Source organism: Podarcis filfolensis (genome assembly GCF_964270895.1).
Source record: "Podarcis filfolensis genome assembly, chromosome: 16".
In the NCBI taxonomy this organism is placed as follows: Eukaryota; Metazoa; Chordata; class Lepidosauria; order Squamata; family Lacertidae; genus Podarcis; species Podarcis filfolensis.
Genome location: NC_139620.1, coordinates 39,747,023 through 39,772,593, shown reverse-complemented (window position 1 = coordinate 39,772,593; position 25,571 = coordinate 39,747,023). Strand labels below are relative to the sequence as shown.

The following is a 25,571-nucleotide window of genomic DNA, read 5'->3' as shown; positions in this document are numbered from 1 at the left end:
CTTAACCCGAGGTACTATTTCTGGGTTAGCGGAGTCTGTAACCTGAAGCGTATGTAACCTGAGGTACCACTGCACAATTTCAAATCAGGTAATGCCATCCCCCTCTGTTTTTACTATCTATTAATAGTTTGTGTTTAATTCTCAGTTTTTTATATTGCCAAATAACTCTTGATAGGTCTTTTTGCCAGCTTTTAAAGCATCCCATTGCACCCATCACCAGTATCATTTTAAATAAGAACATCCTCTTGCGAAGCACATTCATCTTTACTGCTGAGATTCTACCGTGGAATGATAATTTCAACCTGTCCCAAATTTCCAACTATCGTACTTTTTAATTTATTTCCAAATTTTTGAATCATTGTCATTGGAAAACTTACTGTTTTTGTTTGTTAGCCAGATTCCCAGATGTTTAACCTTATTTACTATCGTTAATCCTGAATTTATTTGCAATTCTTTTTTTTCTTGTAAAGACATGCTCTTGGCTAACATATTGCTTTTATTTTTATTTATTTTAAATCCTGCCACTTTCCCAAATTCATTTATTTTTTTCTACTATTTTTTATACACTTTCTTCTGGATTTTCTGCAATTAATATCAAATCATCTGCAAAGGCCTTTATTTTAAAATAAAATAAAACAACAAATTCATCACTTTTGAACCAGTGTAGCAAAGTGCCGGTTGGGAACAGAAGATGACGATGATCACCCTCTGTTATTCACTGCATGTGCTGGTCGCTTTATGCAGAAATAAAAGTCTCAAAGTGACCTAACCTCAAGTTAAAATACAAGCAAGCAAAATTAACTAAGAGGCAAATTAAAAATAAAAGACCTGCCCTCAGCACTCTTATGGGTGAGCAGTACAGCAGAGGCTGATTTAACCACCAAAAGTTTGGCAAAATAAAAATGTCTGACTGGCACCTAAAAACTGGTCATGACAGCACCAGGTGCCTTTCCCCGGGAGCAGCATCCCGGAAGGGGCGACGGTTCCTCGGAACAAGAGCTTCAAGGAGTTACTTACGTTGATGCCAAAGTCCGGCGACGTTGCGCTCCAGATGGCGCCAATGCTCGCTGCGGCCAACATTGCTTCTACCGCATGGATGCCGTTGGGTAAGTAGCCTAGGACAGGTTTAGGAATTGCAGTGGTTACAACACTGGAGGAAGCCTGCGCCCAGGTGGCAAGACGGCAAGCAAGCCCCCATTCCAAGAAGCCCATCGTGCTAGAACACTTCTTGTCATTTCTCCACCTGGTGAATCAGATTCCCCCACGTGCAGCCGGTGGGCAGGAGGGAGCCAAGGTGGCGTGTGAAACCCAGAGCTCCAGAAAGGGATCTTGGCCAATGTTTGTCAAGCAAGAGGCAGGTTGGCCCAAGAGGCGCAGATCCCAAGCTTTTCCTCTCCTCCTCCCCTCCTTCCACAGCCTATCACTGCACCTCAAACAGCATAGCATGCAAAAAGGCCATAGATTACATGCAGAAGGTTCCAGGTTCAATCCCTGGCATCTCCAAGAAGGGCTGGGAATGTCCTTCCATCCAAAACCCTGGAGAGCGGCTGCCAGTAAGTGTGGACAATATTGAGGGAATTTAGCAAAGGATGCTTGCTTTCCAGTTATTCATTTCTGAGCTGCACCATTAAGTTTCATTTTATTGTTGTAATTTCAGTCGCTTTAATGTTGTGTGTATAAATAGCTGCAAAATGTGCTACCTGGTCAAGTTCAAGGTGTTGCTATGGATATATAAAGCCCTTAATGACTTAGGAGGGATGCGGGTGGCGCTGTGGGTTTAACCACAAAGCCTAGGACTTGCTGATCAGAAGGTCGGCGGTTCGAATCCCCACGACAGGGTGAGCTCCCGTTGCTCGGTCCCTGCTCCTGCCAACCTAGCAGTTTGAAAGCATGCCAAAGTGCAAGTAGATAAATAGGTACTGCTCCGGCGGGAAGGTAAACAGCATTTCCGTGCGCTGCTCTGGTTCGCCACAAGCAGCTTTGTCCTGCTGGCCACATGACCTGGAAGCTGTACGCCGGCTCCCTCGGCCAATAAAGCGAGATGAGTGCCGCAACCCCAGTGTCGGCCACAACTGGACCTAATGGTCAGGGGTCCCTTTAGCTTTACCTAATAACTTAGGGCCAGTTTACTCCCAGGATCACCTCTTATGTGCCTGTTCTACCACCTCTATCTGAGGAACTTTCACTTTTGCCAGGGCGACAGGTTGCTCATCTCGCTTTTTGCAAGGAGTCATTTCTTTAATGCGGCAGACCCTGTGCTCTGGAACTCCCTGCCTACTGAAATTAGGCAGGCATCGTCCCTGTACTGTTTTAGATGCCTGCTGAAAATTTCTGTTTCAGTGGGTCTATCCAGACCCATGACTTGGTTACATGTGGTTTTAAAGTTGTTATGGTTTACTCTGTTTAATTGTTCTTAAATGGTCTTGGGTACCTATAATTGTTTTAAATATGTTTATTTTACTTTATTTTTAATGGCACTGTATTGCTCACAGATGCATTTACCGCCACAGAGTCCTTTGGGAAGAGGGCAGGATACAAATTTAATAAATAAAATAGTATTTAGTGTACATGGTTCTCCTGCTCCCCACACAACAACCCTGTGAGGTAGGTTAGGCCGAGAGGCGGTGATAATAAACCAACAAATATATTGGTTTTAGAAGGAAGTGGGGGTTGTGGGCAAATTTGTGCAGTTTTGTAAGTCAGTTCATTATTCCATTTTTGGGGTAGTTGAATTAGGTGGAAAGTAGAAAGCTGTCTTACACCAAATAATTCAACACCCTGAGTGAGGACAAAATTTGGGGGGGGGGTGCGCCAATATTTCTTATTTTCACAGTAATTCCTTTTGGTACAGTTGCTTTTTAAGGGAACTTTCCAGTCGGTACCTTTATAAATGTTAATGTTGTTGTTATGCCCTGTGCAGGGGAACAGCCCACACTGCCTTAACCAAGTCAGACCAGGGCTCCATCCAGTTCCATATTCACTACACTAACTGGAAGCAGCCATCCAGGCAGGGGAGAGTCTTGCAGCCTTACCTGGAGACAGGCTTGGGGCCTTCTGCCTCTGACCTAGGGGCCCCACCCCACAGCAGGAGACGAATTAAGTCACACCCCTATCGACATCCTAGATGTGTTGACATCACACCTATGCCTAAATTATACCTTTTCTTTCTCCCAGCTAATCCCCAGGGCAAATTGGGGGAATTACAGGGGCCAGATGAGGCTCCTGCACAGCCAACCCTCCTCAAAAAAGCGTCATCTGGAAGAGAAGCAGGCTAGCGGGGGAGAAAATGGGAAAGTACCGTTTCCTGCACTTCCAGTTTAAAGTTCAATCGCCAAACCAGTTGCACAGTGAATTCATTTGCAGGACTTCCTTTTGTGAGATTTCAGGCATTGGCAAAATTGCTGCCTAGAGCAGGAACAGGCTGCATTCAGTGAGGGTATGTGTTGTGCTTAAGGGGTAAATATGCAGCAAAACATGTTCTTTCAGGCCCCAAGGTACATTTAAACACCTCTGTAATCTGGGGAATTAGCCTCATTGGGGAGGAAGTGGAGCTAGCAGGCACGAGAATCCCCTTTCTAGCACCTGCTTTTTAGTGTGTCTTGTCAAGCCCACAACTGCACAGCTTCCGCAATACAGGTTGGAAGTGGCCTCAAGAGTTTGGAAAATTGTGCACACGGCTGAATGGGCGAGGTCTCTGAAACGGTGCTCCCTGAACGCTTGATGCAGATGTTGCAGAAGGGGTACGTTTGACACTACACAGCCACCAGCGTCCCATATACCATGTGGAGAGGATGCATACAAAGCAAATCCTGAATAATGATTGTCAACATCTGCGTAAGGTGTTAATAATAACTCATGCTCTTTTCATGCTCAAATGGTACTCTAAAAGGGTTTTGGGAGGGGCTTGGATCTTATTGGTGGGGTTGAGAAATGAAATATTGATAAAATAATATTTCCCGCCACAAAAAGCACCTGGGACTTCCTGCCTGCCAAGCTCCTGTGGGCCCCTCTCCTCCCACTCCCTGCCACCCCACCAACACGCAGGGCAGGGCAGTCTGATGTTACTTTGGCTCAGCCCCAGTCATTCCTGGTGCTCTCTCCCTCTGGGCCAGTAAGCAGCAGGGCAAGAGGCTCTGGGGGCCAGGAGGATGCCCCTTGCTGAAGGATCAGGCTCCACTCAGCGCCCAATGGTGCCAACCCCCGCTGCTGGCCCTAGAGCACACTGAGTACACTTCTGGACAACCTGTTTGTTGACTGTCCATCTTTACCAGGGAAATCAGATGCAAGATGTTGCTTTATATCAATTCAGAACAGAGGTCCCTGTAGCTTAGCAATGCCTACACAGACTGGCAGTGGCTGTCCAAGGTTTCAGGCTGGGCTCTCTCCCAGCCCTGCCTAGAGATGCTGCTGGGGAAAGCACTGGGGACATTCGGCAAAGCAGGTTCTCTGCCACTCAGCCGTGACCCTCTGGCTATTTAAGAAGCATCCACTCTTCTTAGTTTCCAGGAAGGTTAAACAATGTTGCATCAGAGCAAGTGTCACCCCACACTTCCAAATGGATTCCTCCATATTTGGGAGGGGGGGTTGCTGCTGAAGACCTCCCAGTCAACTATAATTGTGCAGCCTGAATTTGCCTGTATGTGACAGAATCCCACCCCAAAATAGCAATGGTCTGGAATCGCTTGCGGTTGACAGCATTTATAGGCAGCATTTGATGCAGTTTCCCATGCAAGAGAAAAGACCTCCTCTTCTCATAAAAGGTGTACTCATTAAAACCTGACCAAAGCTGCAATAAGATGGGTATCTTATGGATTCTGTGCCATCCCGTAAAAGAGGTTACACAATGATGTTGTCAAGATAACATCTCCAACTTACCATTTCCCTAAAAGCTACCGTATTCCCTAAAAGCTACTTATGCCTGCCAAGATACTTATACTTCAAGATTAGAGGGTAAAGACCCACCACCCATTTCTCAGTGGTGATTGGATATTTATTTGGACACATGGTCTCTGTATGATTTGATTCAATTCAGTTGGATTGGATCAGGGGTCAGCAAACTTTTTCAGCAGGGGACCTTGTGGGGGGCCAAACTATATTTTTTTTGGGGGGGGGAATGAAAAATAATGAACAAATTCCTATGCCCCACAAATAACCCAGAGATGCATTTTAAATAAAGGGACACATTCTACTCATGTAAAAACATGCTGATTCCCGGACCATCCGCAGGCCGGATTGAGAAGGCGATTGGGCCGCATCTGGCCCCCGGGCCTTAGTTTGCCTACCCATGGATTGGATTGACAGGTCATTGTTGATGTGACCCAAAACAGTTTATTTTTTCTTTCTGTAATATTTGGAATTTAAAATAATGTGTCTTAAGAAGGAGGAGGAGACAAGTTGCAAAACCTTTTCTGCGCAATCAGAGAGCACTGTGCAACTGCGCTCCTTTTCACCCACCTGCATTGCTCAAGAAGTGTTGCGAGGGAGGCAGGTAACAGCAGAAATGCTTGCAGCACTGGGGCATCGAAAGCCACGTTGCCTCACACGACACAGGACATTTAAGCTGGCTTTTGCAACAGGCATGCCAGCACCCCAGGTAGAACAAGGGACAAGATGGTGACGCAACCTTCGCCTTCCCTGGTGTTCATATGCTGCTTGGAGTCAGGTCCCAGGTTCTGGTATTAGTTTACAAAACCCTTTGTAACTTGGGTCCAGGATACCTTAGGGACCGCCTGATGCTATCTATCCCTACCTGATCACCTAGTCTTCCCGGGAGCCACTGTTAGTGGTCCCCCATGGCTCAGATGCAAGGCTCAAATCCACCAGGAGCCATGCATTCAATGCTGCGTGTCCAGTTTTAATGAGCTGTATTTTAATGAGCTGAACTGAGTGGGTCATTATGAGTCATGAGGGTGTGGAGAATGTGTGTATGAACTTAACAGCACTTAGTTTAATTTTTGGCTGCTATTTTGTTAATATTGTTTTATGGATTATAAACACTGCCTTGATTTGTTAATCAGATAATATGACTTGCTTTAATTGTGCTGTTTCACTTATTTTTTAGTCATTGCTTTGTTAACAGAGTAATTGTTTCATGGATGATTTGTTGATTATTCTATATGATTTATGCTGTATTTGTGATGATTATTACATGTTCTAGCTTGTTATTATTATTTATTGTTTGTAAGCCACTTTTGGATTCATTTGAATGAAAATAAATGTAATAAGTCAAAATCAAATCAAATCAATTTTTTGGAACTCTCTTCCAGTTGACCTCAGACAGCTTCCCCTCCCTGTTGAAATTCCAGCACCTACTTTTTAAAGAATCCAGCAGACATTCTAACTGAAATCTGATTTTACAGTTTTAACAGATTTTTGCCCTTTTCTGCATTGCATCTTCTGTATACTGCTTGGAGATGGTTGTAATTAAGAGGCATATTAATTTCTTAGATAACCCAAACAAACTTTTGGAGGACACCAGGTAGGCAGAGGCACATCTGTAAGAGGCTACTGTGATGCTTTGAGCTCTGCCAAAGGGCTATTTTGGGGTTTCTTCTGCAAACTTAGGTATTCATCCAACTTTGCTGATACCTCCCTGCTGCATGTGGATGGTGCTGCTTTGGCTACATAAGGTTTAGCACACAGAGGCTGAGGCTGTTATTCGTATATTATACAGCAAAGAAAGGGGATATGTGGTCCTCCACATGTTGCTGCACTGCAACTCCCATAATCCGCAATCCACTAGGCATGCTGACTGGGGCAAATGGGATTGGGGAGTCCAATTGCATCTAGTAGGCCACAGGTTCCTCATCCCTGCTGTGTAGGATAATAAACAAATGCAACTGTAATTGTTTTAGTTTCAACGCTTCAAAAAAGGAGGGAGTGGGGCAGGGGAGAAAGGGTGCCTATTCTGAGAATTGCATAAGATGCAAGTTAAGAGTCAGCAAGACTTTTAGTTGATCTTTGTAACCCAGTCAACAGTCCTGTTTCATGCTGACAAATTTTGGAAGTGCAGACAGATTTGTATGGTCCCTGGCCTTGTCAAGAGGGGTCAGGTTCTGATGCAAAGAACATGGCAGGCAGCAAAAGAGTGTGATTTGTCAAAGCATCACTATCTTCCTTGCAGGGATGGGGAACTGGTGGTCCTGCAGATATTGCTGGACCACAACTCCCATCAGCCCCCAAGCACTGCCCACACCGGCTGGGGCTGATGGGAGTTGAAGTTCGTTAAACATCTAGAGAGCTGCAGATGCTGCATCACTGCTCCATGCTGGTTTCACTCTTTTCCCCTCTGGAGCTGGAAGTCTGGGAACCCTCCAAGAGCCAGGGCTCCAAGATTTCACTTTATCCCAAGATAAACACAAGGCATAAACGGTTCCTTCATATGAATGTATGCACAAAATCAGGGGGGCCTGTGGCTTAGCATCCCAAGTACCCAGTCTCTGTTTACCTAGAGGATGGGCCTTTGAAAAGGGAGGCTGACTCACCGACAACTCTGTCTCCTGTTTGCACACCCATCTTCCTCATGGCTGCTGCGAAGAGAGCGACCTGCTGCCTCAGCTCTTCAAAAGTCACCTTCACGATCTCCTCCTTGCCTTCCTCTGTGGAAGGAGAAGGGGAAAGTTTGAAGGAGGCAAGCCCCATCATTAGCAAGTTTACATTAGGATGCAAAGACCACCAGACAGGCGGGCAGGCGGGCAGGAGGCCATTGCAAGGAAAGAGTTTTCTTTTGCAAGACTTGGGCAGTGTCCAATGGGCAGCTGCAAAAGACTGCCAGGGAGGTGCAGCGGTTAGAGCGCCGGTCTAGAAACAGAAGAGGGTAGTCACTGATTGTCTCACCACCCACGGATTTGTCTACTCCCCCTTTTAAAGAAGTCTAATTTAGTGGCCATGACATCACCTTGCGGAAATGATTTCCCTCGTTTGGGATTGCTCCTTCTCACTTGAACAAACTGAAAATATTATCTAAGAAACTGCCTTGTGCCCAGAAAGGCCATTGGTCTATCTAGCTCAGTATTGTCTACACCAACTGGCAGCAGCTCTCCTGGGCTTCAGTCCCTCCCAGCCCCACCTGGAGATGCCAGACCACACTGGTGGGGCAGGAGAGGATGACACGGGTGGCAGGAAGATTCAGGGACAATAAAAGAAACATTTAAGCATTTCAGTGTAGGGTAGTCAGGAATTTTTTTTCAGCTGGAGCTCACCGGAGCTGAACTCCAGAACCTCTCAGGTGGGCGCCATTGTCATTCTAAGAGAACAAGGGAGAAGTTCATGGTGAGCTCTGGCACCCCTTTTTCTAGAAAAATAGCACTGAGTGTAGAATAGCACAGTATCAAAATAACTATACAGTTTAGTACAGTATACTACAGTACAGCAGTGGCTTTCAGTCAGTGTGCTGTGACACCCTGGGGTGCCTTGAATGATGGTCAGGGGTGCTGTGGGCAATGCTGGCCTCTGTCCCTCTTTCCTTTCCTCCCTCCTCTCGCATCTCTGCCTCCCCAAGGCTTGCACAGCTGCTTGTTGCAGCAGCCCTGGCTACAGGCTCCCCAGGCGAATGGGCCTCTGGGGCTGGCCAGGGGGTGCTGATTGCCAGGAGCTGAGGCAGCCTTGGAGTAAGCAAGCCAGCGGACGAGGGAGCCCAGCCAGCCATTCCGCCAGCCCTTGCTGTTGGGAATGGACAGACTAGTGGGATGCCGGGCAGGCAGGCGCTGCACTGGTCTTTCTTGTGCTTTCTGTGTGCAAGGCCTGGGAGCCTTCCCACCTTGCAAGCCCGGCAGCGCCCGCTGCTGCCTCCCAAGGTAAGGTGCTGGCCTCGTGTTCACTTTTGGCCAGTCTCTGTTGGGCCACTACGGCTGGGGCATCCTCTTCCCAGGCCCCTGTGGGGCAGTGTGAGGAGGCCTCTCTTTGGGGGAGAGGGGGGCGGCTCAGAGACCAGGGGTGGCAGCAGCGGCTACCTGGAGGACTCCCAAGGAGAGGAGAGGAGGCTGAGGGAACCCTCCACAAGGGAGGGTGTTTGAAAAAGGGTAAGAGGCTGCCAGCTCTGCCGGCAAAGGGTGACCTAACTGGGCTCCTGGGCTTGAATGATGGTCAGGGGTGCTGATCCCACAGCGTGCTGCAGAAAGGATGTAGTTGGTCAAGGGAGCCATGGACTCAAGGTTGAAAACCTCTGCAGTACAGTATAGTATCAAAGTATTTTTTTTATTTGCAGAATAAAAAAGATACATTGGCCAGGTCTTCTCTGGTTTTGGCAGCCATTATGCCAGCCAGAGCCCAGTAAGGAAGGAGTTGGGAGAGCGGTGACCTTGCATGAGCCCTTGGACCCAGCTGCCTTCAGCTCAGAGGGCAGGAAGGGTGGGAGAGGCACCAGGCTGGGAAAGGCTGCGAGGGGCTGAGGTGAAAGCGCCTCAGCTCCCATGGTGAGGGCTGCAGCAGTTTCACCTGGCACCTCACCGGCTGGGGCCAATGCAGCTTTTTTCAACAGTGTGGTTTATTGCCATGATGTTGAAAACCCAACACTGCCCAGCCCTACTCTGGGCAGCTTCCAACACATATAAAAACATAATAAAACAGCAAACACTAAAACTTCCCTATACAAGGCTTCCTTCAGGTGTCTTCTAAAAGTTGCATAGTTATTTATCTCCTTGACATCTCCTCGACGATCTCCTTTATCTCCTGGACGATGTGGGTGGAGATGCTCCTTCTGCTACAAAGGGCCATGGCCATTTAGGGCTTTAAAGGTCAGCAGCAACACTTTGAATAGTGCTTGGAAACCTTCTGAGATAGCCCATTCCACTGCCAAACAGATGAAATATAGCTCCCACCCTCCCTGACCACTGGCCACGCTGACCAGGGCAGGCAGAAACCCCTGGAGGGTCAGAGCTTCCACACGCTCAGCCCCAAAGCCCAGCACAAGCTGCTGTTCTAACCACAAGGAGGGGAGCACCAGAAGCGCTACAAAAACCTTGCTTGTGCAGCATTTCAAAGGAAGTGGTGGAAGCTGCTGCAGAGGTCTCCAGCTTTCCCAAAAAAGGGTCTCAAAACACTTGGCAAGGACCGTCACTGGTCCTTCTGGGTGCCAGACTGCTTAAGCCCTGCTCTGACATTAAACCTGGAGCTATAAAAACCCCACGCCAGCTTAGCCCTTAAATCTCCTTAAGCAGAATAAAGAACCAGGAGGTGGAGGAGGAGGGGAACGATGCAGCCTCACGATACACCCCTGCATCTTGCACACTTCGAGGAGGGATGGTACATCTGGCATCAAAGAGAGCCTGTGGGGAAATCCTGTTACCTGCTCATGATGCAAATCTGTACACACCCAGCTCCTTTAGCAAAGCTCTCAGCTTCCCCTGCCTCTACACACCACACTTAAAGCACACGGCTACCTGTCACAACCCCACCCAGTAATCCTGGGAACTGTAGCTTGTTACAGGTGGTGTGAGGGGTCAGCCACAGTTCCCAGGATCCTTTGGGGGGAAGCTGCATCCTTTAAGTGTGTGATGCAGAGGTGACCCAAGTCCCACAAGGCTGTGTGACTCCACCTACCACCCCAGGATGCACAGTCTCCTGTTCCCACTGGGCTCCTGAGCCAGCAGGGAGACTTGCCAGCAGCAACACCAATAGGGTGGCAACCAAAGTAGCATCCAGGACCAGCCCAAGTTCAGAGTCCAAAACTAAAGGTCAGGCAAGAGGCAGAACAGTCCACAGTCAGGGTCCAAGCTAGCGACCAAAACGGACTGGGCATTTCCCCAGATGGGGCGGGTTTCCACCTTCCCTCTGGCTTGGGACCCATTTGGTCTTGATGTCAGAAGCCAAACCCATCCGGGATGGGGTGGTCCCTCCTGGGCCTCGTCAGAGGATCCCAGCTCCTCACCCCCAGGCGGCACCTGTCCTAGCCTGCTTGGTCTTTCTCTCAGGAGAACCCCCCTAGCTGAGACATGACATATGGCCTGACTGCCACCAATTGCCCCTGAGAAGTAGGATCGTTGAGTTGGAAGGCTCCTCAAAGGCCATCTAGACCAAGCCCCCATGCAGATAGGCCACCGTCCTGCAGCAACCTTGGTAAGTGGTCATCTGCTGGGCTGCAACCCTTAAAGATTCGGAACTGGCGTGCCTAGGCAGGTTTCATGGGATTATTTGCAAGTCTGCATTAAGATGAAGACTCATCCAGAAAACCTGTCGCCATCCGTGATGGGTTAATGGCAGCCTTCGCCAACCTGATGTGCCCTCCATTGGGCAGCTGGACCTGGTGGGAGCCAGAGTTCAGCAGCACCTGAAGGGCACCAGGCCGAGAAACACAGAGTTACAGGAAGGAAAAAGGAAGCAGTGCCCCCAAGAAACTGTGGGAACTAGGAGTTCTGCAAACAGGCTGGTTACTTAAGACAACCAGTCTCCAGCAGGTGGGAGAAAAAGCCCCGAGGGGAGAGCAGGTTAGGCAAAGGGCTGCCTGACAAACTAGTTTGGGACAATTGCAATCTCTCTACAAAGCCTGCAGGGCAGGAAAGAGTCTCTATGGCAGTAGGCAGAAGCGTTTGGCAACAAGGGGAAGCCCAGAGCAAGTCTGCCCAACAGACACACTGCCAGGCTAATCAATATACTCTGCCCCCCCCCCAAATTGGCCTGATTATTTTACCACTCCATGAAATGGGCTGCAAGTCAAGCAGATTCAACTAAGAAGAGTCTTCCAGAGGCAAAAATTACAGTGGTACCTCGGGTTAAGAACTTAATTCGTTCTGGAGGTCCATTCTTAACCTGAAACTGTTCTTAACCTGAAGCACCACTTTAGCTAATGGGGCCTCCTACTGCACTGCGCCACCACCGCACAATTTCTGTTCTCATCCTGAAGCAAAGTTCTTAACCCGAGGTACTATTTCTGGGTTAGCGGAGTCTGTAACCTGAAGCATCTGTAACCTGAAGTGCCTGTAACCCGAGGTACCACTGTATAGAAAGAAGTGTTTTGCAATGAAGAGAAATATTGGTAGAAGCACAAGGTTCACCACTGCAAGTGATACTTCTCTGGCTGACTGTTGCTAATGTTTAGTTTACTGTTCTTTAATTGTATGAATGTGCGTGTTATTATAAATAAAGCACAATAAAACGACAGGGGCAGAAAATAGAGAGAGAGAGAAGAATCACAGGTGTCACAAGAGCAAAGATTCACAATGACTACTTACGTGCAGCATAGAGCGCAATTTTATCGTTTTCTTTGTGCTTTAAGAGGTTTTCTGCATAGTTCAACCTGCTGCCTTTAAACCACTCTGGAACATCTGCAATGCCCTTGGAAGGGTCAATCACCTGGTGGAAAAAAGGCCGGACATCCTTAGGAAAGAAGAGCTTCATGGTCCTATCTGCTCCTGGGGCGGAGAAGAGTTCCCACACTCCAAAATCCAGGCTGGCTTGTTTCCCCATTACCAGAATCCCACGTGAGAGACCACCGTGCCTCAAGGCCCACACTGCTTCAGGCATCTTCACTGCTACACAGCCTCTCTCAGTCTGTGGCCTCCCTGACATTGGGGCTCCTGGCAGCCCCAGCCAGCAAAGCCAACAGGACAAAGCTTTAGTTGTCTAGTTAGCAAGTTTTCTTACCTGCCCTTCACACGAGGTCCCAGGCCAGCTTAAACAGAAACTACCATTTTAAGACAGATTATTAAAAGAATACTGCTTCTATTTTAAAACACACAAAGCCTTTCCAAAACTGAACAGAGCGATATAAATTCCGCAAGGGATGATAGGAGCTTCACTCTGACAGCATCTGGAGGTTGACAGGTTGGAAGAAGGCTGGTCTAGGGTTGCTTCATCCCCTTAAAAAGTCTCGTTCCAAAGTTGCCCCTTTTTTATCTTGCATTCAGTCATTTGGCCCCAACCATGGAAATGGTTGCTTGCCCTGCAGTGGGGGGATAGCAAGCAACCATTACAAAAGCCCCACTTTTGCCCTGATTCCGCCTTCAGGGCTGTGAACTGGACACTAACAGCCTGACCCATACTCACTATACAGTTAAAAGCAGTATCGTGCCGTGTTAAACTGTCATGGCTTCCCGCCACCGACCAGGCAAAAATCCTGCAGTTTGTTCAGGGTGCTGAGTGTCGTTAGAGGACCCCCACCCTATTCCCCTGACAGAGTTCCATGAGAAGAGGGCAAGGCTGTAGTTAAGGGGGGGGCTAGCCATGTTCTCAGCCCTGGGTGAAGCCTCTAGAGGGGCACCAGTGAGGCTCCCAGCTTGCGGGGGGGGGGTCCTCTGACCATGCCCCTCCTTGTGGCTGCTGAGCACCAGAGGGACGCTCATTTGCAAGGGGAAGCAGGAAAACCTTCCTCTTTCCCCCTGTCTGTTTCTGGAACTGTGTGTGAAAGAGAAATCCTAGAGGAGGTTGCTCTCCAAGCAAAGTTGAAAAGGGAAAGTTTTGTGGCTTTCTTTCTTCTTCTTTTGCTTCCCTCAACATCTCAGAGATCAATTAAAAGTGGTGAAGAGATCAGAACAACACCTCCTGCCCTTTTTGGGAACAGAAGCACTTTGGAGTATTGATTGCTTGTGTCTTCTCTCTCTCTCTCTCTCTCTCTCTCTCTCTCTCTCTCTCTGTGTGTGTGTGTGTGTGTGTGTTGGATCTAGAGGACAACATACATGTTTACACCATGTGAATACATAAAGAGGGCACTGCTGCATACAATCAGCTACAAAAACTGAGTCCTCTTTATACTGAAAATAAAATACCTGTAATGAAAGAAATATGATGCTGAAATATGAAGCACTTTGTATTTATCCCTTCTTGTAATTTGGAAGGAAAATGTAGCCAATCCACGTCAAATTCTTTAATTGCAATGGCTCAGCAGCCAGCATTTTTTAAAGAAAACTTGTTAAGTATTTATTCATTTTATTCCTTAGACACGCAGGCATGGCCAAACTTGGCCCTCCAGATGTTTTGGGACTACAATTCCCATCATCCCTGATCACTGGTCCTGTTAAGATAGGGATGATGGGAGCTGTACTCCGAAAACATCTGGAGGGCCAAGTTTGGCCATGCCTGCCTTAGAGTCTTAAACTGCATGCCTTTACTACTCAGAAGTAAGTCCCACTGAATTCAATGGAGTTTACTCCCAGGTAAGTGTGTAAAGATTCTGCAATCTTATACTGCAATCTTAAGCATTTTTACTTAGAAGTAAGTCCCACTGAATTCAATAGGACTCTCTAGCATGTGCCTGATAATTATCACAGTTTCTATTATTTATTATTATTTATTAATTATTATTAATTAATTATTATTATTATTATTATTACATACAGTCATAATGCTTCTTAGAATTCATCAAAAGATCTATTACTCTCTGAGAAGATCTACTTAAGGTTGAATGATATATACACAGACAATTTTACTATTTGGAGAGACTATCTCTTCTCCAGCCTATTTCAAACTACTTTGTATGCCCTTTATGAACAAACGTGTTGAGTGTGTGTGTGTGTGTGTGTGTGTGTGTGTGTGTGTACACACACAAACACACGTGGGGGTGTACGACAAACTCGGTCTTTGCCCCAGGTGACAGAAAGCCTAGTTTCAACCCTGGAAGAGGGGCTGACTATTAAACCATCACTCTGGGAACTGTAGCTCTGGGAAGGGAATAGGGGCCTCCTAACATCACTCAATACCCTTAAACTACAGCTCCCAGGATTCTCTGAGGTTATACATCTGTGCTTTAAATGTATAGTGCAGAGGGGGCCCCAGCCTCCAACTGAAAGGCCTTCACTTCAGTTTTCTTTCTCCTGCATAAGCCCAGAAAAGAGAAAAGGGTTCCCCATCTCTCCCCAATATTCTTGTGTTTCACTTTGACGTGGTGGACCGGATTGACAACTGGCATCTCTCCACATGCAATGCACCACCTAATCTTGCTGCCAGCGCAAGCCAGGATTGCGCAGGTGCTTGAGACTGAAGGATGAACTTGACTCCATTCTTAGTCAGGCAAAAATCTCTCACATCACTTGCTATAGGGCATCGTTTTAACTCAAATTGCTCACTGGCCCACCTGCAAAACCAGTTCCACAGACAGGACTTTCTCAACTACATGTCCTCCCTCATTTTGGGAACTCAAACCCTGTCCCCAAAAGAATAGAGGACTTGCCCCATATGTCCTGTTTCTTTCTTTTGTTAAACATTTTTATTGGTTTTTAAATACAAATACAATAACCGTTAAACACTTAACCAGCAGTACATCTAAGGGTGCTTGTTTTAACCATTGTCTTTACACATACACATTCAAACATATTACTTAATGTAACCTCTCCACTGAGAAAAATATCCCATTTATTAAATGTGGTTTGAAGATCCACTTGCATCAGATTGCTTGCAGCAGATCTGATGCTGTTTTAAAATTAAAGGTCACACTGATTTTTTAGTATGAGTGGTTACTTCACTGCTGCTTTTAAACTGTGTTCTTGAACTGTTTAATTAGATTCTATAGATAGTTTGGCTTGGCTCAAATATATTAAATTTTCAAAACTGTATCATGAACACAATATAAAATATGAAAAAAGAAAGAAAATTGTACAAAACAGAAAACCAAGGTTCACATCCATTACCTCATAAAACAAAGAACGTTATCAAGAGACTACACAATGAATTAGATGCTATAGCAAAAAACCAACCTGATACAGAGAGAATACCAAAAAAATTTATAAATACCAAATAAAGCCATATTTCATCAGTACTTGCCATCCCTGTGCTTGGCCTGTCATATAAGTAACATATGGTTGCCAAATGGAGACAAAATCCAGAAGTTTAGCTGTACCCAAGATACATGTAATTTATGAGTCAATCTCTCAGAAATGAGAATAAACTTTACATTATTGAACAAAATGTTTACAGAAAAGCCTGATTACTTCTTCTAGACCTGTGATATGGTCAAACAAGCTAATAGGGGAAAAAAGAGGTTTATATCTTAAATCCATATCTGATCCATCAAAAACTGATAAAAGACACAGTTTTTTAACTACTGTTTTTAAGCCTATGGTATATTATTGAAATGTGCATTTTGATGCAAAGCACCTGGAGGGTGGTTGCTTTGAAAGGCAGCCATGAAATGTTTTATATACGTAAAACACTGCATGAAAAACTTGTTCTCTGCCACTGATCCATGCATGCCCCACTGTCACTGCTGGTCTCTTTAACCTCAGGGGCAGGCGGGGAAAACCTTCGGCCCACAGGTGCTGCTGAACTACAACTCCCACCAGCAGTTTTCCCCTTGTGCTTTGCTTTGCAGGCACAGCTCCAAGCCTTTGCCCCACCTGGTCTTTAGCACTAAATCAGAACACTCCGTGGAAAAGCCTGTTGCCCTTTGCTCCAATTCAGCGCTAAACTGCAGGTTTCCCCAGTGGAAAGCGGTGGGGCAAATAGGGGTATGAAAGAATTCTTAGTCACTTAGCAAAATACTTGTTCCACTGGTGAAATGTTTTGCACTTGTGGAACACTGTTGTACAAGTAGGTTGTGGTTAACTTTGTCACACAATGTGTTTCTACTGTTGTGCAACTGTTGCACTGGATTTCTCTGTTGTGCAGCATTCAGACTCACACTTGCACTAGCAGAAAATGCTGGATGCAGTGCAAAATCTTTGAAATTAAAAACTGTGCTTTAATCATTGCTCGTGTGTGTGTGTGTGTGTGTGTGTGTGTGTGCGCGCGCGCGCACGAGTGTATATCTGTTTGGTGTATTTTAGCTGTGCTTTAGCTACAATTTTATTATGTGCACTGCTTCTAAGAACCTTTAGACTGAGCGGCTTGAAAATCCTTCCAAATAATAATAAATAAAGCAAGAGGGTCAGATCCCTAATGGCTTACCTCATCATAAAGGCGGGAGAAGACAATCCCACTAAACTTCCAAAATTCTGCCCAGAAATCTGCATAGTGATTCACCGACCAATGGTACAATTCATTGTAGTTGGCTGTAGGGTAAATATAGACATCTTTATTTCAATGATAATCTATAACACAATGTGCAAGTGATCTGCAGCCTAAGATTTGGCTGCCTAAGGTTAATTGTTTCAGATTTTGCCATTTTGTTGTTATTGGGCTGTTTCCAATTTTATTCTGTTTCATTTTGATAGGACACAAAAATATTGTATGTGTGTGCCCTATCTTCTTATAAACCGCTTTGGCTATCCTACAGAAAAGCGGGATATAAATATGAATCTTACTTCTTATTGGGACGTATGAGGAGTTAGGGGAGGAGTAGTACTATCTGGTGGGGGGCATGCCATGCTCCTTCTGGGGTAGTCTGTCCACCCTGGTTTAGTTCATTTAGTTCAGTATTGTCTCTACACTGAACAAACCTCTGGTCCCCACCCTGCACTCAGCTCTCACCTGTGGCTCCTAGAAGCTTGCAACAGTGGCCACACTCTGGGAAATGGCTTTGACTGGCCAGCTAATCCAGGTGTGAATAGCTGATGGGTCTCAAACCCTCAGTGACTTAGGGACTTCCCCTGCATAAGAAGACAGGCTCTGGAGGATTGAGTGGACAAGACCAAGAGTGGGTTGAATGGTCAAGAAGGCGGTTTCTGCACGTGCTGTAGAGGGAAATGCGGGGCAGATGGGGCTCATCAACCACCTAGGACAAAGAAAGCTCTGATCCCAAACCTCTGCTGCCTTGCGGGGTATCTTTGGGTGAAGAAAAGGCTCAGGAATAAACCCTACACAAATCCCAAGTGCTCATACTGCTTTAAATGTATGTGATTAGTGAGAAGGTCCTTTCCCTGCCCAACTCAGGGCCAATCGATATAGCGCATTATGATAGCCCCCAATAACTGGGCAATTAGTCAATGAGAGAACTCCTAGCCCAAGCCACAGACTGAGGTGCTAATTGTCTTTGGGCAAGGAGTCACATAGGAATTTACCTTATGCTACGTAAGAACACTGGTTCATCTAGGTCCATGGTGTCTCTACAGTAACTCTCCAGAGTTTCAGATAGGAGCTTTTAGCCAGCTCTAGCTGGAGACGCCAGGCCACCACAATACTTCACCACTTCACAATTCCAATCATGGCTGAACTGGGAAAGCCACCAGCTTCCTTCTCTCTTCTTCAATAAGTCATTAGCTCCCATATTTGCTTGCTGAGAAATGGTTAATATTGCCTTCTCCCATCAAGACACCTGAGGATCTTATGGAAATCAAGCAGGACCCTGTGTCCTTAGCCATTATAAAAGGTGGAGGTCAAACAAACAACCCTTTTGCTGTTTTCCTAGGGAGCAAGAAGCTAGAGAAGGTGGACTGCGGGCGGGTGGGGGCAGGACAATTAATCTTCGGCTCTGATGGTCCGGGAGATATACCCCAGGTCCGCCAAAGAGCCAACCTCCACATTTGTGGGCCTTCAACCTGCTAAATACGAAGCACAAACAGAAGATGCTAATTTACTCAGTGAAATGAAGAGGAAAGATGCTACAGAGATGAAAAAGCAAACAGGGCTTTGAGAAGTGGAGCTCAAAATGAGCTCATCACCCAGAGGCCACCAGGCTGTCCTCACACTGCCTGAAAATGACACGACAGTTTTAACATAGTTGTAAGGCCATGGTTCAATGAAGAAGCAGAGAGAAACAGCAGCCCTCCACTTCGGATGGCAGGTTTTGGGTGCCACGGACATTGCATTGGCTCTTGAAGACACACCACTTTAGACAAGCATTCTCCTGACCCAAACTTCCTGTTTTAATTGCTGTTTTTACCGTTGAACTGTTTTAATGGTAGTGTGCTATTGCACACTTTAATTGTGGGTGTTTATTTTAATGTTCTGGTGGAACTGCTTTATTGGGTATTCTAATTATGTGTGCTTATCTTTCTCATAATTGGTTTTAAAACCAGTAAACCTCTAAAAAACCACTTTGGTAAGTAAGCAGTATACGATATACAGTGGTACCTCGGGATGCGAACGGGATCCGTTCCGGAGCCCTGTTCACATCCAGAAGCAAATGTAACTAGCAAAAGCACGTCTGCGTGTGCGCGTGTCGCTTTTCGCAGCTTCTGCGCATGCGCGTGACATCATTTTGAGCGTCTGCGCATGCGTGAGCAGCGAAACCCAGAAGTAATGCGCTCTGTTACTTCCGGGTTGCCGCGGAGCGCAACTTGAATGCGCTCAACATGAAGCATATTCAACCCGAGGTGTGACTGTAATACAAATGCCATAATGTGGCATATGGACAGATCTGGACCAGGGCAGAATCCACTGCAAAGCCCATTGGAAGAAGAGCAAGTTCTTGTCCGATTCCGCTCACTTTAAAAGGGCTTGCACAGAAGAGCTTCCCACTAGATTGTGAAGGCTGTAGCCCAGGGAGAGAGCATCTGCTTTGCATGCAGAAGGCCTTAGATTCAATCCCCAGCATCTTGAGGTAGGGCTAGCAATATCCTCTGCTTGAAACCCTGGAAAGCCCTGCCAGTCAGTGTAGAGCCACTGTGAGTTGGCAGCCGTCCGTCTGGAGAGACAATGAAGTGCACCTCCAGGGATGAAGTCAAACTGCTGCAGTAGCAGCACCCAGGTGACCTATCCGGGGCACAAGCCTGGGCAGTGTGCATGGAGGTCCTGGGCTGCCTAGATGACAAGCCCCCCCCCCCGGCCTGGCTGATGTGGTCCAAAGGAAAGCAGAGCAATACATGTGACACCAGCTTGGCTGCAGGAGCTGCTGGAAGGAGGAACACAAGATGCCATCCAACCGCCTTAGGGACTCCACTCCAGATTTGTGTAGGGTTTACTCACTAGTCTATACTACTCCCGAAGATATCCTGCAAGACAGTAGAGGTCTGGGATCAGAGCTTTCCTTCTCCTAGGTGGGCTAAGCTTCCCAGGTTGACAAGCCCCATCTGCCCCGCATTTCCCTCTACAGCACATGCAGAAACCGCCTTCTTGACCATACAACCCACTCTTGATCTTGACCATACAACCCACTCTTGTTAAATATTTATTTTATGTATATCCCACCTTTCCTTCAAAGGTCTCAAGGTGGTGTACACACCTCTCCTCCTTTCCATTTTATCCTCACAACAACCCTGTGAGGTAGGTTAGGCCATGGAGCAGAACTGGCCCAAATCACCCAGTGAGTGGGGATTTGAATCCAAGTCTCCCAGATCCCAGCCCAACACTATGGGTGGGTGGGGGTGCTGCCCTGCCATGACAAGATCAGCCAACTTCCCCCACAAAAGTTAACGGAGCAAAGGTGCACCCACTGAAGCTTAAGAGACTTAGACCTTCCCTCCACCATGATGACAAAATCATTGTTGAATCTTTGGCAACTGTACTATGACCTTCAATACTGTGCCCCCCACTTTAATATCCCGTTTATATTTGTTGGTTGCTTTTCTCACAGAACGACCCAAAGCTGCAGCCAAGGCTGAGCAAGATGATAGTTTAGCCAGCAGCTCCCGTTAGGACAGCTAAACCACAGCTTAGGTCTCTATACGGGGGGTGTTGTTGGCTTGTTTTGTTATGGTTTTTATTATGTACTTTGTGGTCTTATTCTGTATTTTATATGCCATGAACAACCCTGAGATCTTCAGGTGAAATACAAATTTAATAAATAAAATTAAAATTAAATATCACTGTTATCAGATACTTAAAATATTGGCCCATGTATTATGAGTCCCTTCAGTACAGGCAAGGCCATTGGTGACTAGAGTTAAGTTGCCCATCACCAGAAAAACAGAACAGAACTGTTTGCCCAAGAAAACTCTCTTTTCAGTTACCTGGTAACACGGTTGTCACATCTACATTTATCAGTGTGAATCTTTTTTTTAAAAAAAATAAATAAACAAATCTCTGGGGGAAATTGTTCCAAAGAAAATTGGAGAGGGAGACTGAATACCTGAATAAATAAATATTTTCAGGTACCCAGCTTCCCTGTACTACACCCTTTATTGGAGCCAACAAATGCAGACAGGTACAGGGTTCACATTCGGGACTGAACAAGACAGAAGATCCGCTGCAAGTCAAGGGCCTGGGATGGCTTTTCAACAATGACTGGTTCTCAAAATCTGTTGCTGGGCCTCACTCAGGCCTACATGAGGCACTGAAGTGCAAGGGGGCGGTTGCTCAGCAGAAATGGGAAAATACTCTGCACATGCTCAGAGCATTATAAGCCCTATTTTTAGTACTTCAGGACGGTTTCTTTAAAAGGGGCATGGGTCTGAGCTAGGAACAGAGATGCTAAGTTAGCACATTAAAGTGAAATTGTCACGGCCAAATGCAGAAACGTCACTGAACGGAAGAGCACCCACAACCAAGTGGTCGCCCAGGCCAGCCTTGAGATGCGCCCCAGATGCTTTTGGGCTGCGCCTCTGCCTCAGCCAGCCTGATGGGAGTTCTAGTCCAAGACATCGGGCGGGCACCACGTTGGCGGGCACTGCTCTGCCCAGCAGCTCACGGAAACCCCTAAGAAGGCGTCGAGGCAGCAGTCCGCCCCCCCCCTCGAGCCCAGCCACCCAGAGATAGACTTCCCCTGAACGCGGAGGCTCCATTTCGCCCCAGTGGCCGGGGCGAGACCCGGCGCCCAACGAAGGGAAGATGCCCCGGCAACCCGCCCCGGGGCGACGCTTCCTTCTGTCCCTCCGGCGGCAGCCCCAGGAGCCAAGCCTCGCAGCCTCCCCGGCGGCTCTGCATCCCGCCTGATGCCCAAGCCCCGGGCAGGCGCCAAGAGGGCAGCTTGCGCCCAAGCGCAAAGGCACCATCCCTGCAGCCCCAGCAGCAGCAGAGACTCACCCAGGGGGATCCCGTAGGCAGCAGCTACCGCCGCCCGGAACTGGTCCATATTGGTGTTGCGCTTGGAGTCCGGCTCCCACATCACCTGCGATTCCATGATCTCCGGCGCCCCAGACATGGCGAGGTCGCGCTTCGCTCAGGCAAGGGCTGCTGCTGCTGCTGCTGCTGCTGCTGCTGCAACGCACCGGCTTGAAAGCCTGCTGCTTCCTCGCTGGGCGAGTGACTGGGGGGCTCCGCCTCCTGCAAGCAGCCTTTCAGGGACAGCTCACCTCCCGTTTCCCCGGTAAGCTTCCGCCAGGGCTGATGATGGAGGAGGAGAAGGAAAGAGTGCAGGCACGGAACTAGGTCTATTTTTCAATGCAAAAAAGGGCGGGGTATGGAAAGCGGTGCATTCGCAGCAGCTGTAGCTGCCAAAGGGATTAGCGTAAATCTATCTATATGTATGTACGTTTATAAAACCGGATCTATGACTGTAAGTATATAAATTGTGCAATGCAATGTGTATATACACGCATATGCCTGTGCGTCTCATGTACCTCTCTGTATGTGTGATGTATGCATATACACACACATCTACAGAAAAAGAGGTGCAAAAGATTTTAGCTTACACCTACCTCAACTTTTCTGTTGTTAATCAGAGACAGCTACAGCCAAAGTGACAGTAAATACAAGCAACACCCCCCCCCCCAGTTGGGGAAGTTGGAATTAAAGGCAAGGGAGTTTTATTTAGGGCAGGCATAGGCAAACTCGGCCCTCCAGATGTTTTGGGACCACAATTCCCATCATCCCTGACCACTGGTCCTGTTAGCTAGGGATCGTGGAGTTGTAGTCCCCAAAACATCTGGAGGGCTGAGTTTGCCTATGCCTGATTTAGGGCATTTCTTCTGCACTCCGTGCTTACATTGGCTTTGGACCAGTTTAACTGATCACGGCTCTGCCCTCAAAAGAATTATAGGGATTGTAGTTTTGAAGGGATGTTTAAAGGGCTCAGATGGAGGCAGCCACCTTGCTGAAGTGAAACGCCTGGATGGGAGACCACCCTTGAAAGATGGAGCAGAAACAGAATTTCTAAAAATCCTATGAAAATATGCTATGTGGGATCGGTGGCAGCCTGGGTGGTGAGGCAGAGCCAGACTCCGGACACCAGGGTCACTGCTGCTTACCTGGAGGGGTGTGGTGGGCCAGGCAGGAGGGTGTATTTAATGCTAGTTCTGCTCAAGGTAGACTAAGGTTACCTGATTTTTTTCAATGAATCCGGGGACACTTTAAATAAATACTACATGTTCAGGACGTTGATGCTGCAGCGATGGCACTTTTACCCCTCTGGAAATGACTCCTAAGTAAGTGCAGCTTTAGAGATCTCAGAGTGTCCCCTTTCCCTTGTAAATGCATCCCCCAGTTTCCTCCTCAGATGCAAGAGTGACTTCAGGAGTGACTCGGCTGTCCTGCAGGTGCGCCCTCAGGCTCCAGGCTGGGGTGCAGCCAGTGTAAAGGTGAAGCAATATTAAGAAATAGTGTGTCTCTGCAGCTGCCAAATCTCCTGAAACCCAAATCCTTGACCACAGGGAGGTGAGATTATGAGCACAAGGATGAGCGCACTGAGAGAGGCAGCAGAGCCTGGTGGCCCCAGTAATTTAATAGATATTGAGCCTCTTCCTTTTCCTGATCTATTGTACTTTCACTTGGCCCTACAGGACAAAGTGAAGTGTGCTGAGAAATGGGGCGATTCAAACTTGAAAATGGGGAGAGAATCATAGACTCATAGAATTGCGGAGTTGGAAGGGACCCCAATGGTCATCTAGTCCAACCCCCTGCAACGCAGGAATCTCTACTACAGTGGTACCTCAGGTTAAGTACTTAATACATTCCGGAGGTCCGTAAACCTGAAACTGTTCTTAACCTGAAGCACCACTTTAGCCTATGGGGCCTCCTGCTGCCACCGCGCCGCCGGAGCACGATTTCTCATTCTGAAGCAAAGTTCTTAACCTGAAGCACTATTTCTGGGTTAGCGGAGTCTGTAACCTGAAGTGTATGTAACCTGAAGCATATGTAACCCGAGGTAGCACTGTAAAGCATTCACGACAGATGGCCATCAGCCATGGATGCAAAACTCATGAATGGGGTCTGTGACAAAATAGCTTACGCCAACTTTTGGCTCCTTTCTATAAGATTTAACTCCTTCCCCTGAAGAACCTGAGGAAGATGCTAAAGCCCTGAGATTTTATGTTAAAACCAAGACCTGGAGACCCAGCCTCTGAGCATTCACAGAGTATCATTCCTACACCACAAATATGTACCTTTTCATACACATCTAAGTGGTTTGAGTGGGGAGGGCAATGAATGTAAAGGCAGGGAATGAGGTTTCCAGGATGATTTGACAACTCTCTCCCATGCTCCTCCTATTTGCTGTAGAATACCGGTAATAGTCAGACTGCTCTTCCTCTCTAGGCAGCAATGCTCTATGGTAGTGGCACCTAGACTATAGATGAAATTTTAGTCAATAATTACAAAGGATATGGAGTGAAACTGCAGCTAAGAACTCTGGAAGCTTTTCATGTGACCTAGCTGGATTTTAATGTGTAGTTTCTCCTACCATGGTTGGCAGCCATCCTTCATGTCACCCCCCACATGTGATGCCTTAGTACACAGATGTGCAGCATGGCAGAAAACACACACATAAGAGCAAAGCGGTTGTCTCAAATACCCCCCTTGCTCCAATTCTGACATTTGGCCAAGAGGATATATTTCTGGTTGGCCCAATAAAGTTCTGACTAGGTAACAACCTCATCTAAGAATGTGGCCAATATATTTACCTGCTGTTTGACAGATCAGGCTTTTTCTTGCACATGTCATGATCAAAGTGATCATCTGGTTAATTTTGTTATTAAATTTGCTTTATCTTGTTATTTTATGGCTTGTGTGTTTGAATCACTGCTGACTGTGATCCTTTTAGCACAGTTCTCTTAACAAACAGCTCAGTCATTTGGTGGGAGGGCAGATTAATCCCCTGTTTCAGCACACCACAGTCAGATTAAGCAGCCATTGGCTGACGCTTGACTGGTTCCACATCAGCCCAGCGCCAGGAGCATGCAACATCTAGGGAGCAAGGCAGAAGCTGACACAAGACCTGGCCAATTGCCTGAGATGTTGAAGAAACTCACCCCGGGAAGACCAATGAGCTGGAAAGCTGAAAGGAGGTGTGACCAATCAGAGAGGCAAGCTTGATGGTCGGGCAGAGGATGGTAAGCGCATGTATTTTGGTTCCCACATAGGCGGATGTGAAAAGGCAAGGCTGAGCATTCAGGGAGGTGTTTGCAATCACTTTGGCAGCAGTCACTGATTGCTGCAAAACACACACAACCCACTGAAGACAGAGGGAAGCAATAGACTTTTATTTCAACACAAGTCACACAGGTGGATGGATGTGAAAGGAGTACAGTGGTACCTCGGGTTAAGAACTTATTTCATTCTGGAGATCCGTTCTAAACCTGAAATGGTTCTTAACCTGAGGTACCACTTTAGCTAATGGGGCCTCCCGCTGCCACTGCGCCTCTGCCACATGATTTCTGTTCTCATCCTGAAGCAAAGTTCTTAACCCAAGGTACTGTTTCTGGGTTAGCGGAGTCTGTAACCTGAAGCGTCTGTAACCTGAAGTGTCCGTAACCCGAGGTACCACTGTATTTGGGGCCAACAGGGTATTAGCAAACACTGTTCAGTGGCTACTGATTGCAAGTACAGCCAGCTGAAGTCAAATAAAGAGAAACTTTATCATAAAGCAGGATGACCAAGGTTGTGCCTGGCAAAGGAACAGAGACAGTATGACATAATGGTTGAAGCTTTAGACTAAGGTCAGAGAAACACAAGTT

At 47.0% G+C, this 25,571-nt stretch overlaps 1 protein-coding gene across 1 annotated transcript in view; it reads right to left on the bottom strand.

The window, feature by feature from the left end:
• Positions 1 to 21,981, bottom strand: part of AACS (acetoacetyl-CoA synthetase) — a 56,453-nt gene extending 34,472 nt beyond the window's left edge. Inside the window, exons 1-5 of the mRNA XM_083590136.1 lie at positions 21,706 to 21,981; positions 16,813 to 16,916; positions 12,168 to 12,288; positions 7,485 to 7,598; positions 1,018 to 1,115 (exon numbers count right to left, since the gene is read on the bottom strand). Coding sequence (XP_083446262.1) covers positions 1,018 to 1,115; positions 7,485 to 7,598; positions 12,168 to 12,288; positions 16,813 to 16,916; positions 21,706 to 21,823 — 555 coding nt within the window. The 5' untranslated portion in view covers positions 21,824 to 21,981. The remainder of the gene's footprint in view (positions 1 to 1,017; positions 1,116 to 7,484; positions 7,599 to 12,167; positions 12,289 to 16,812; positions 16,917 to 21,705) is intronic.
• Between the last annotated feature and the right edge of the window lie 3,590 nt (positions 21,982 to 25,571).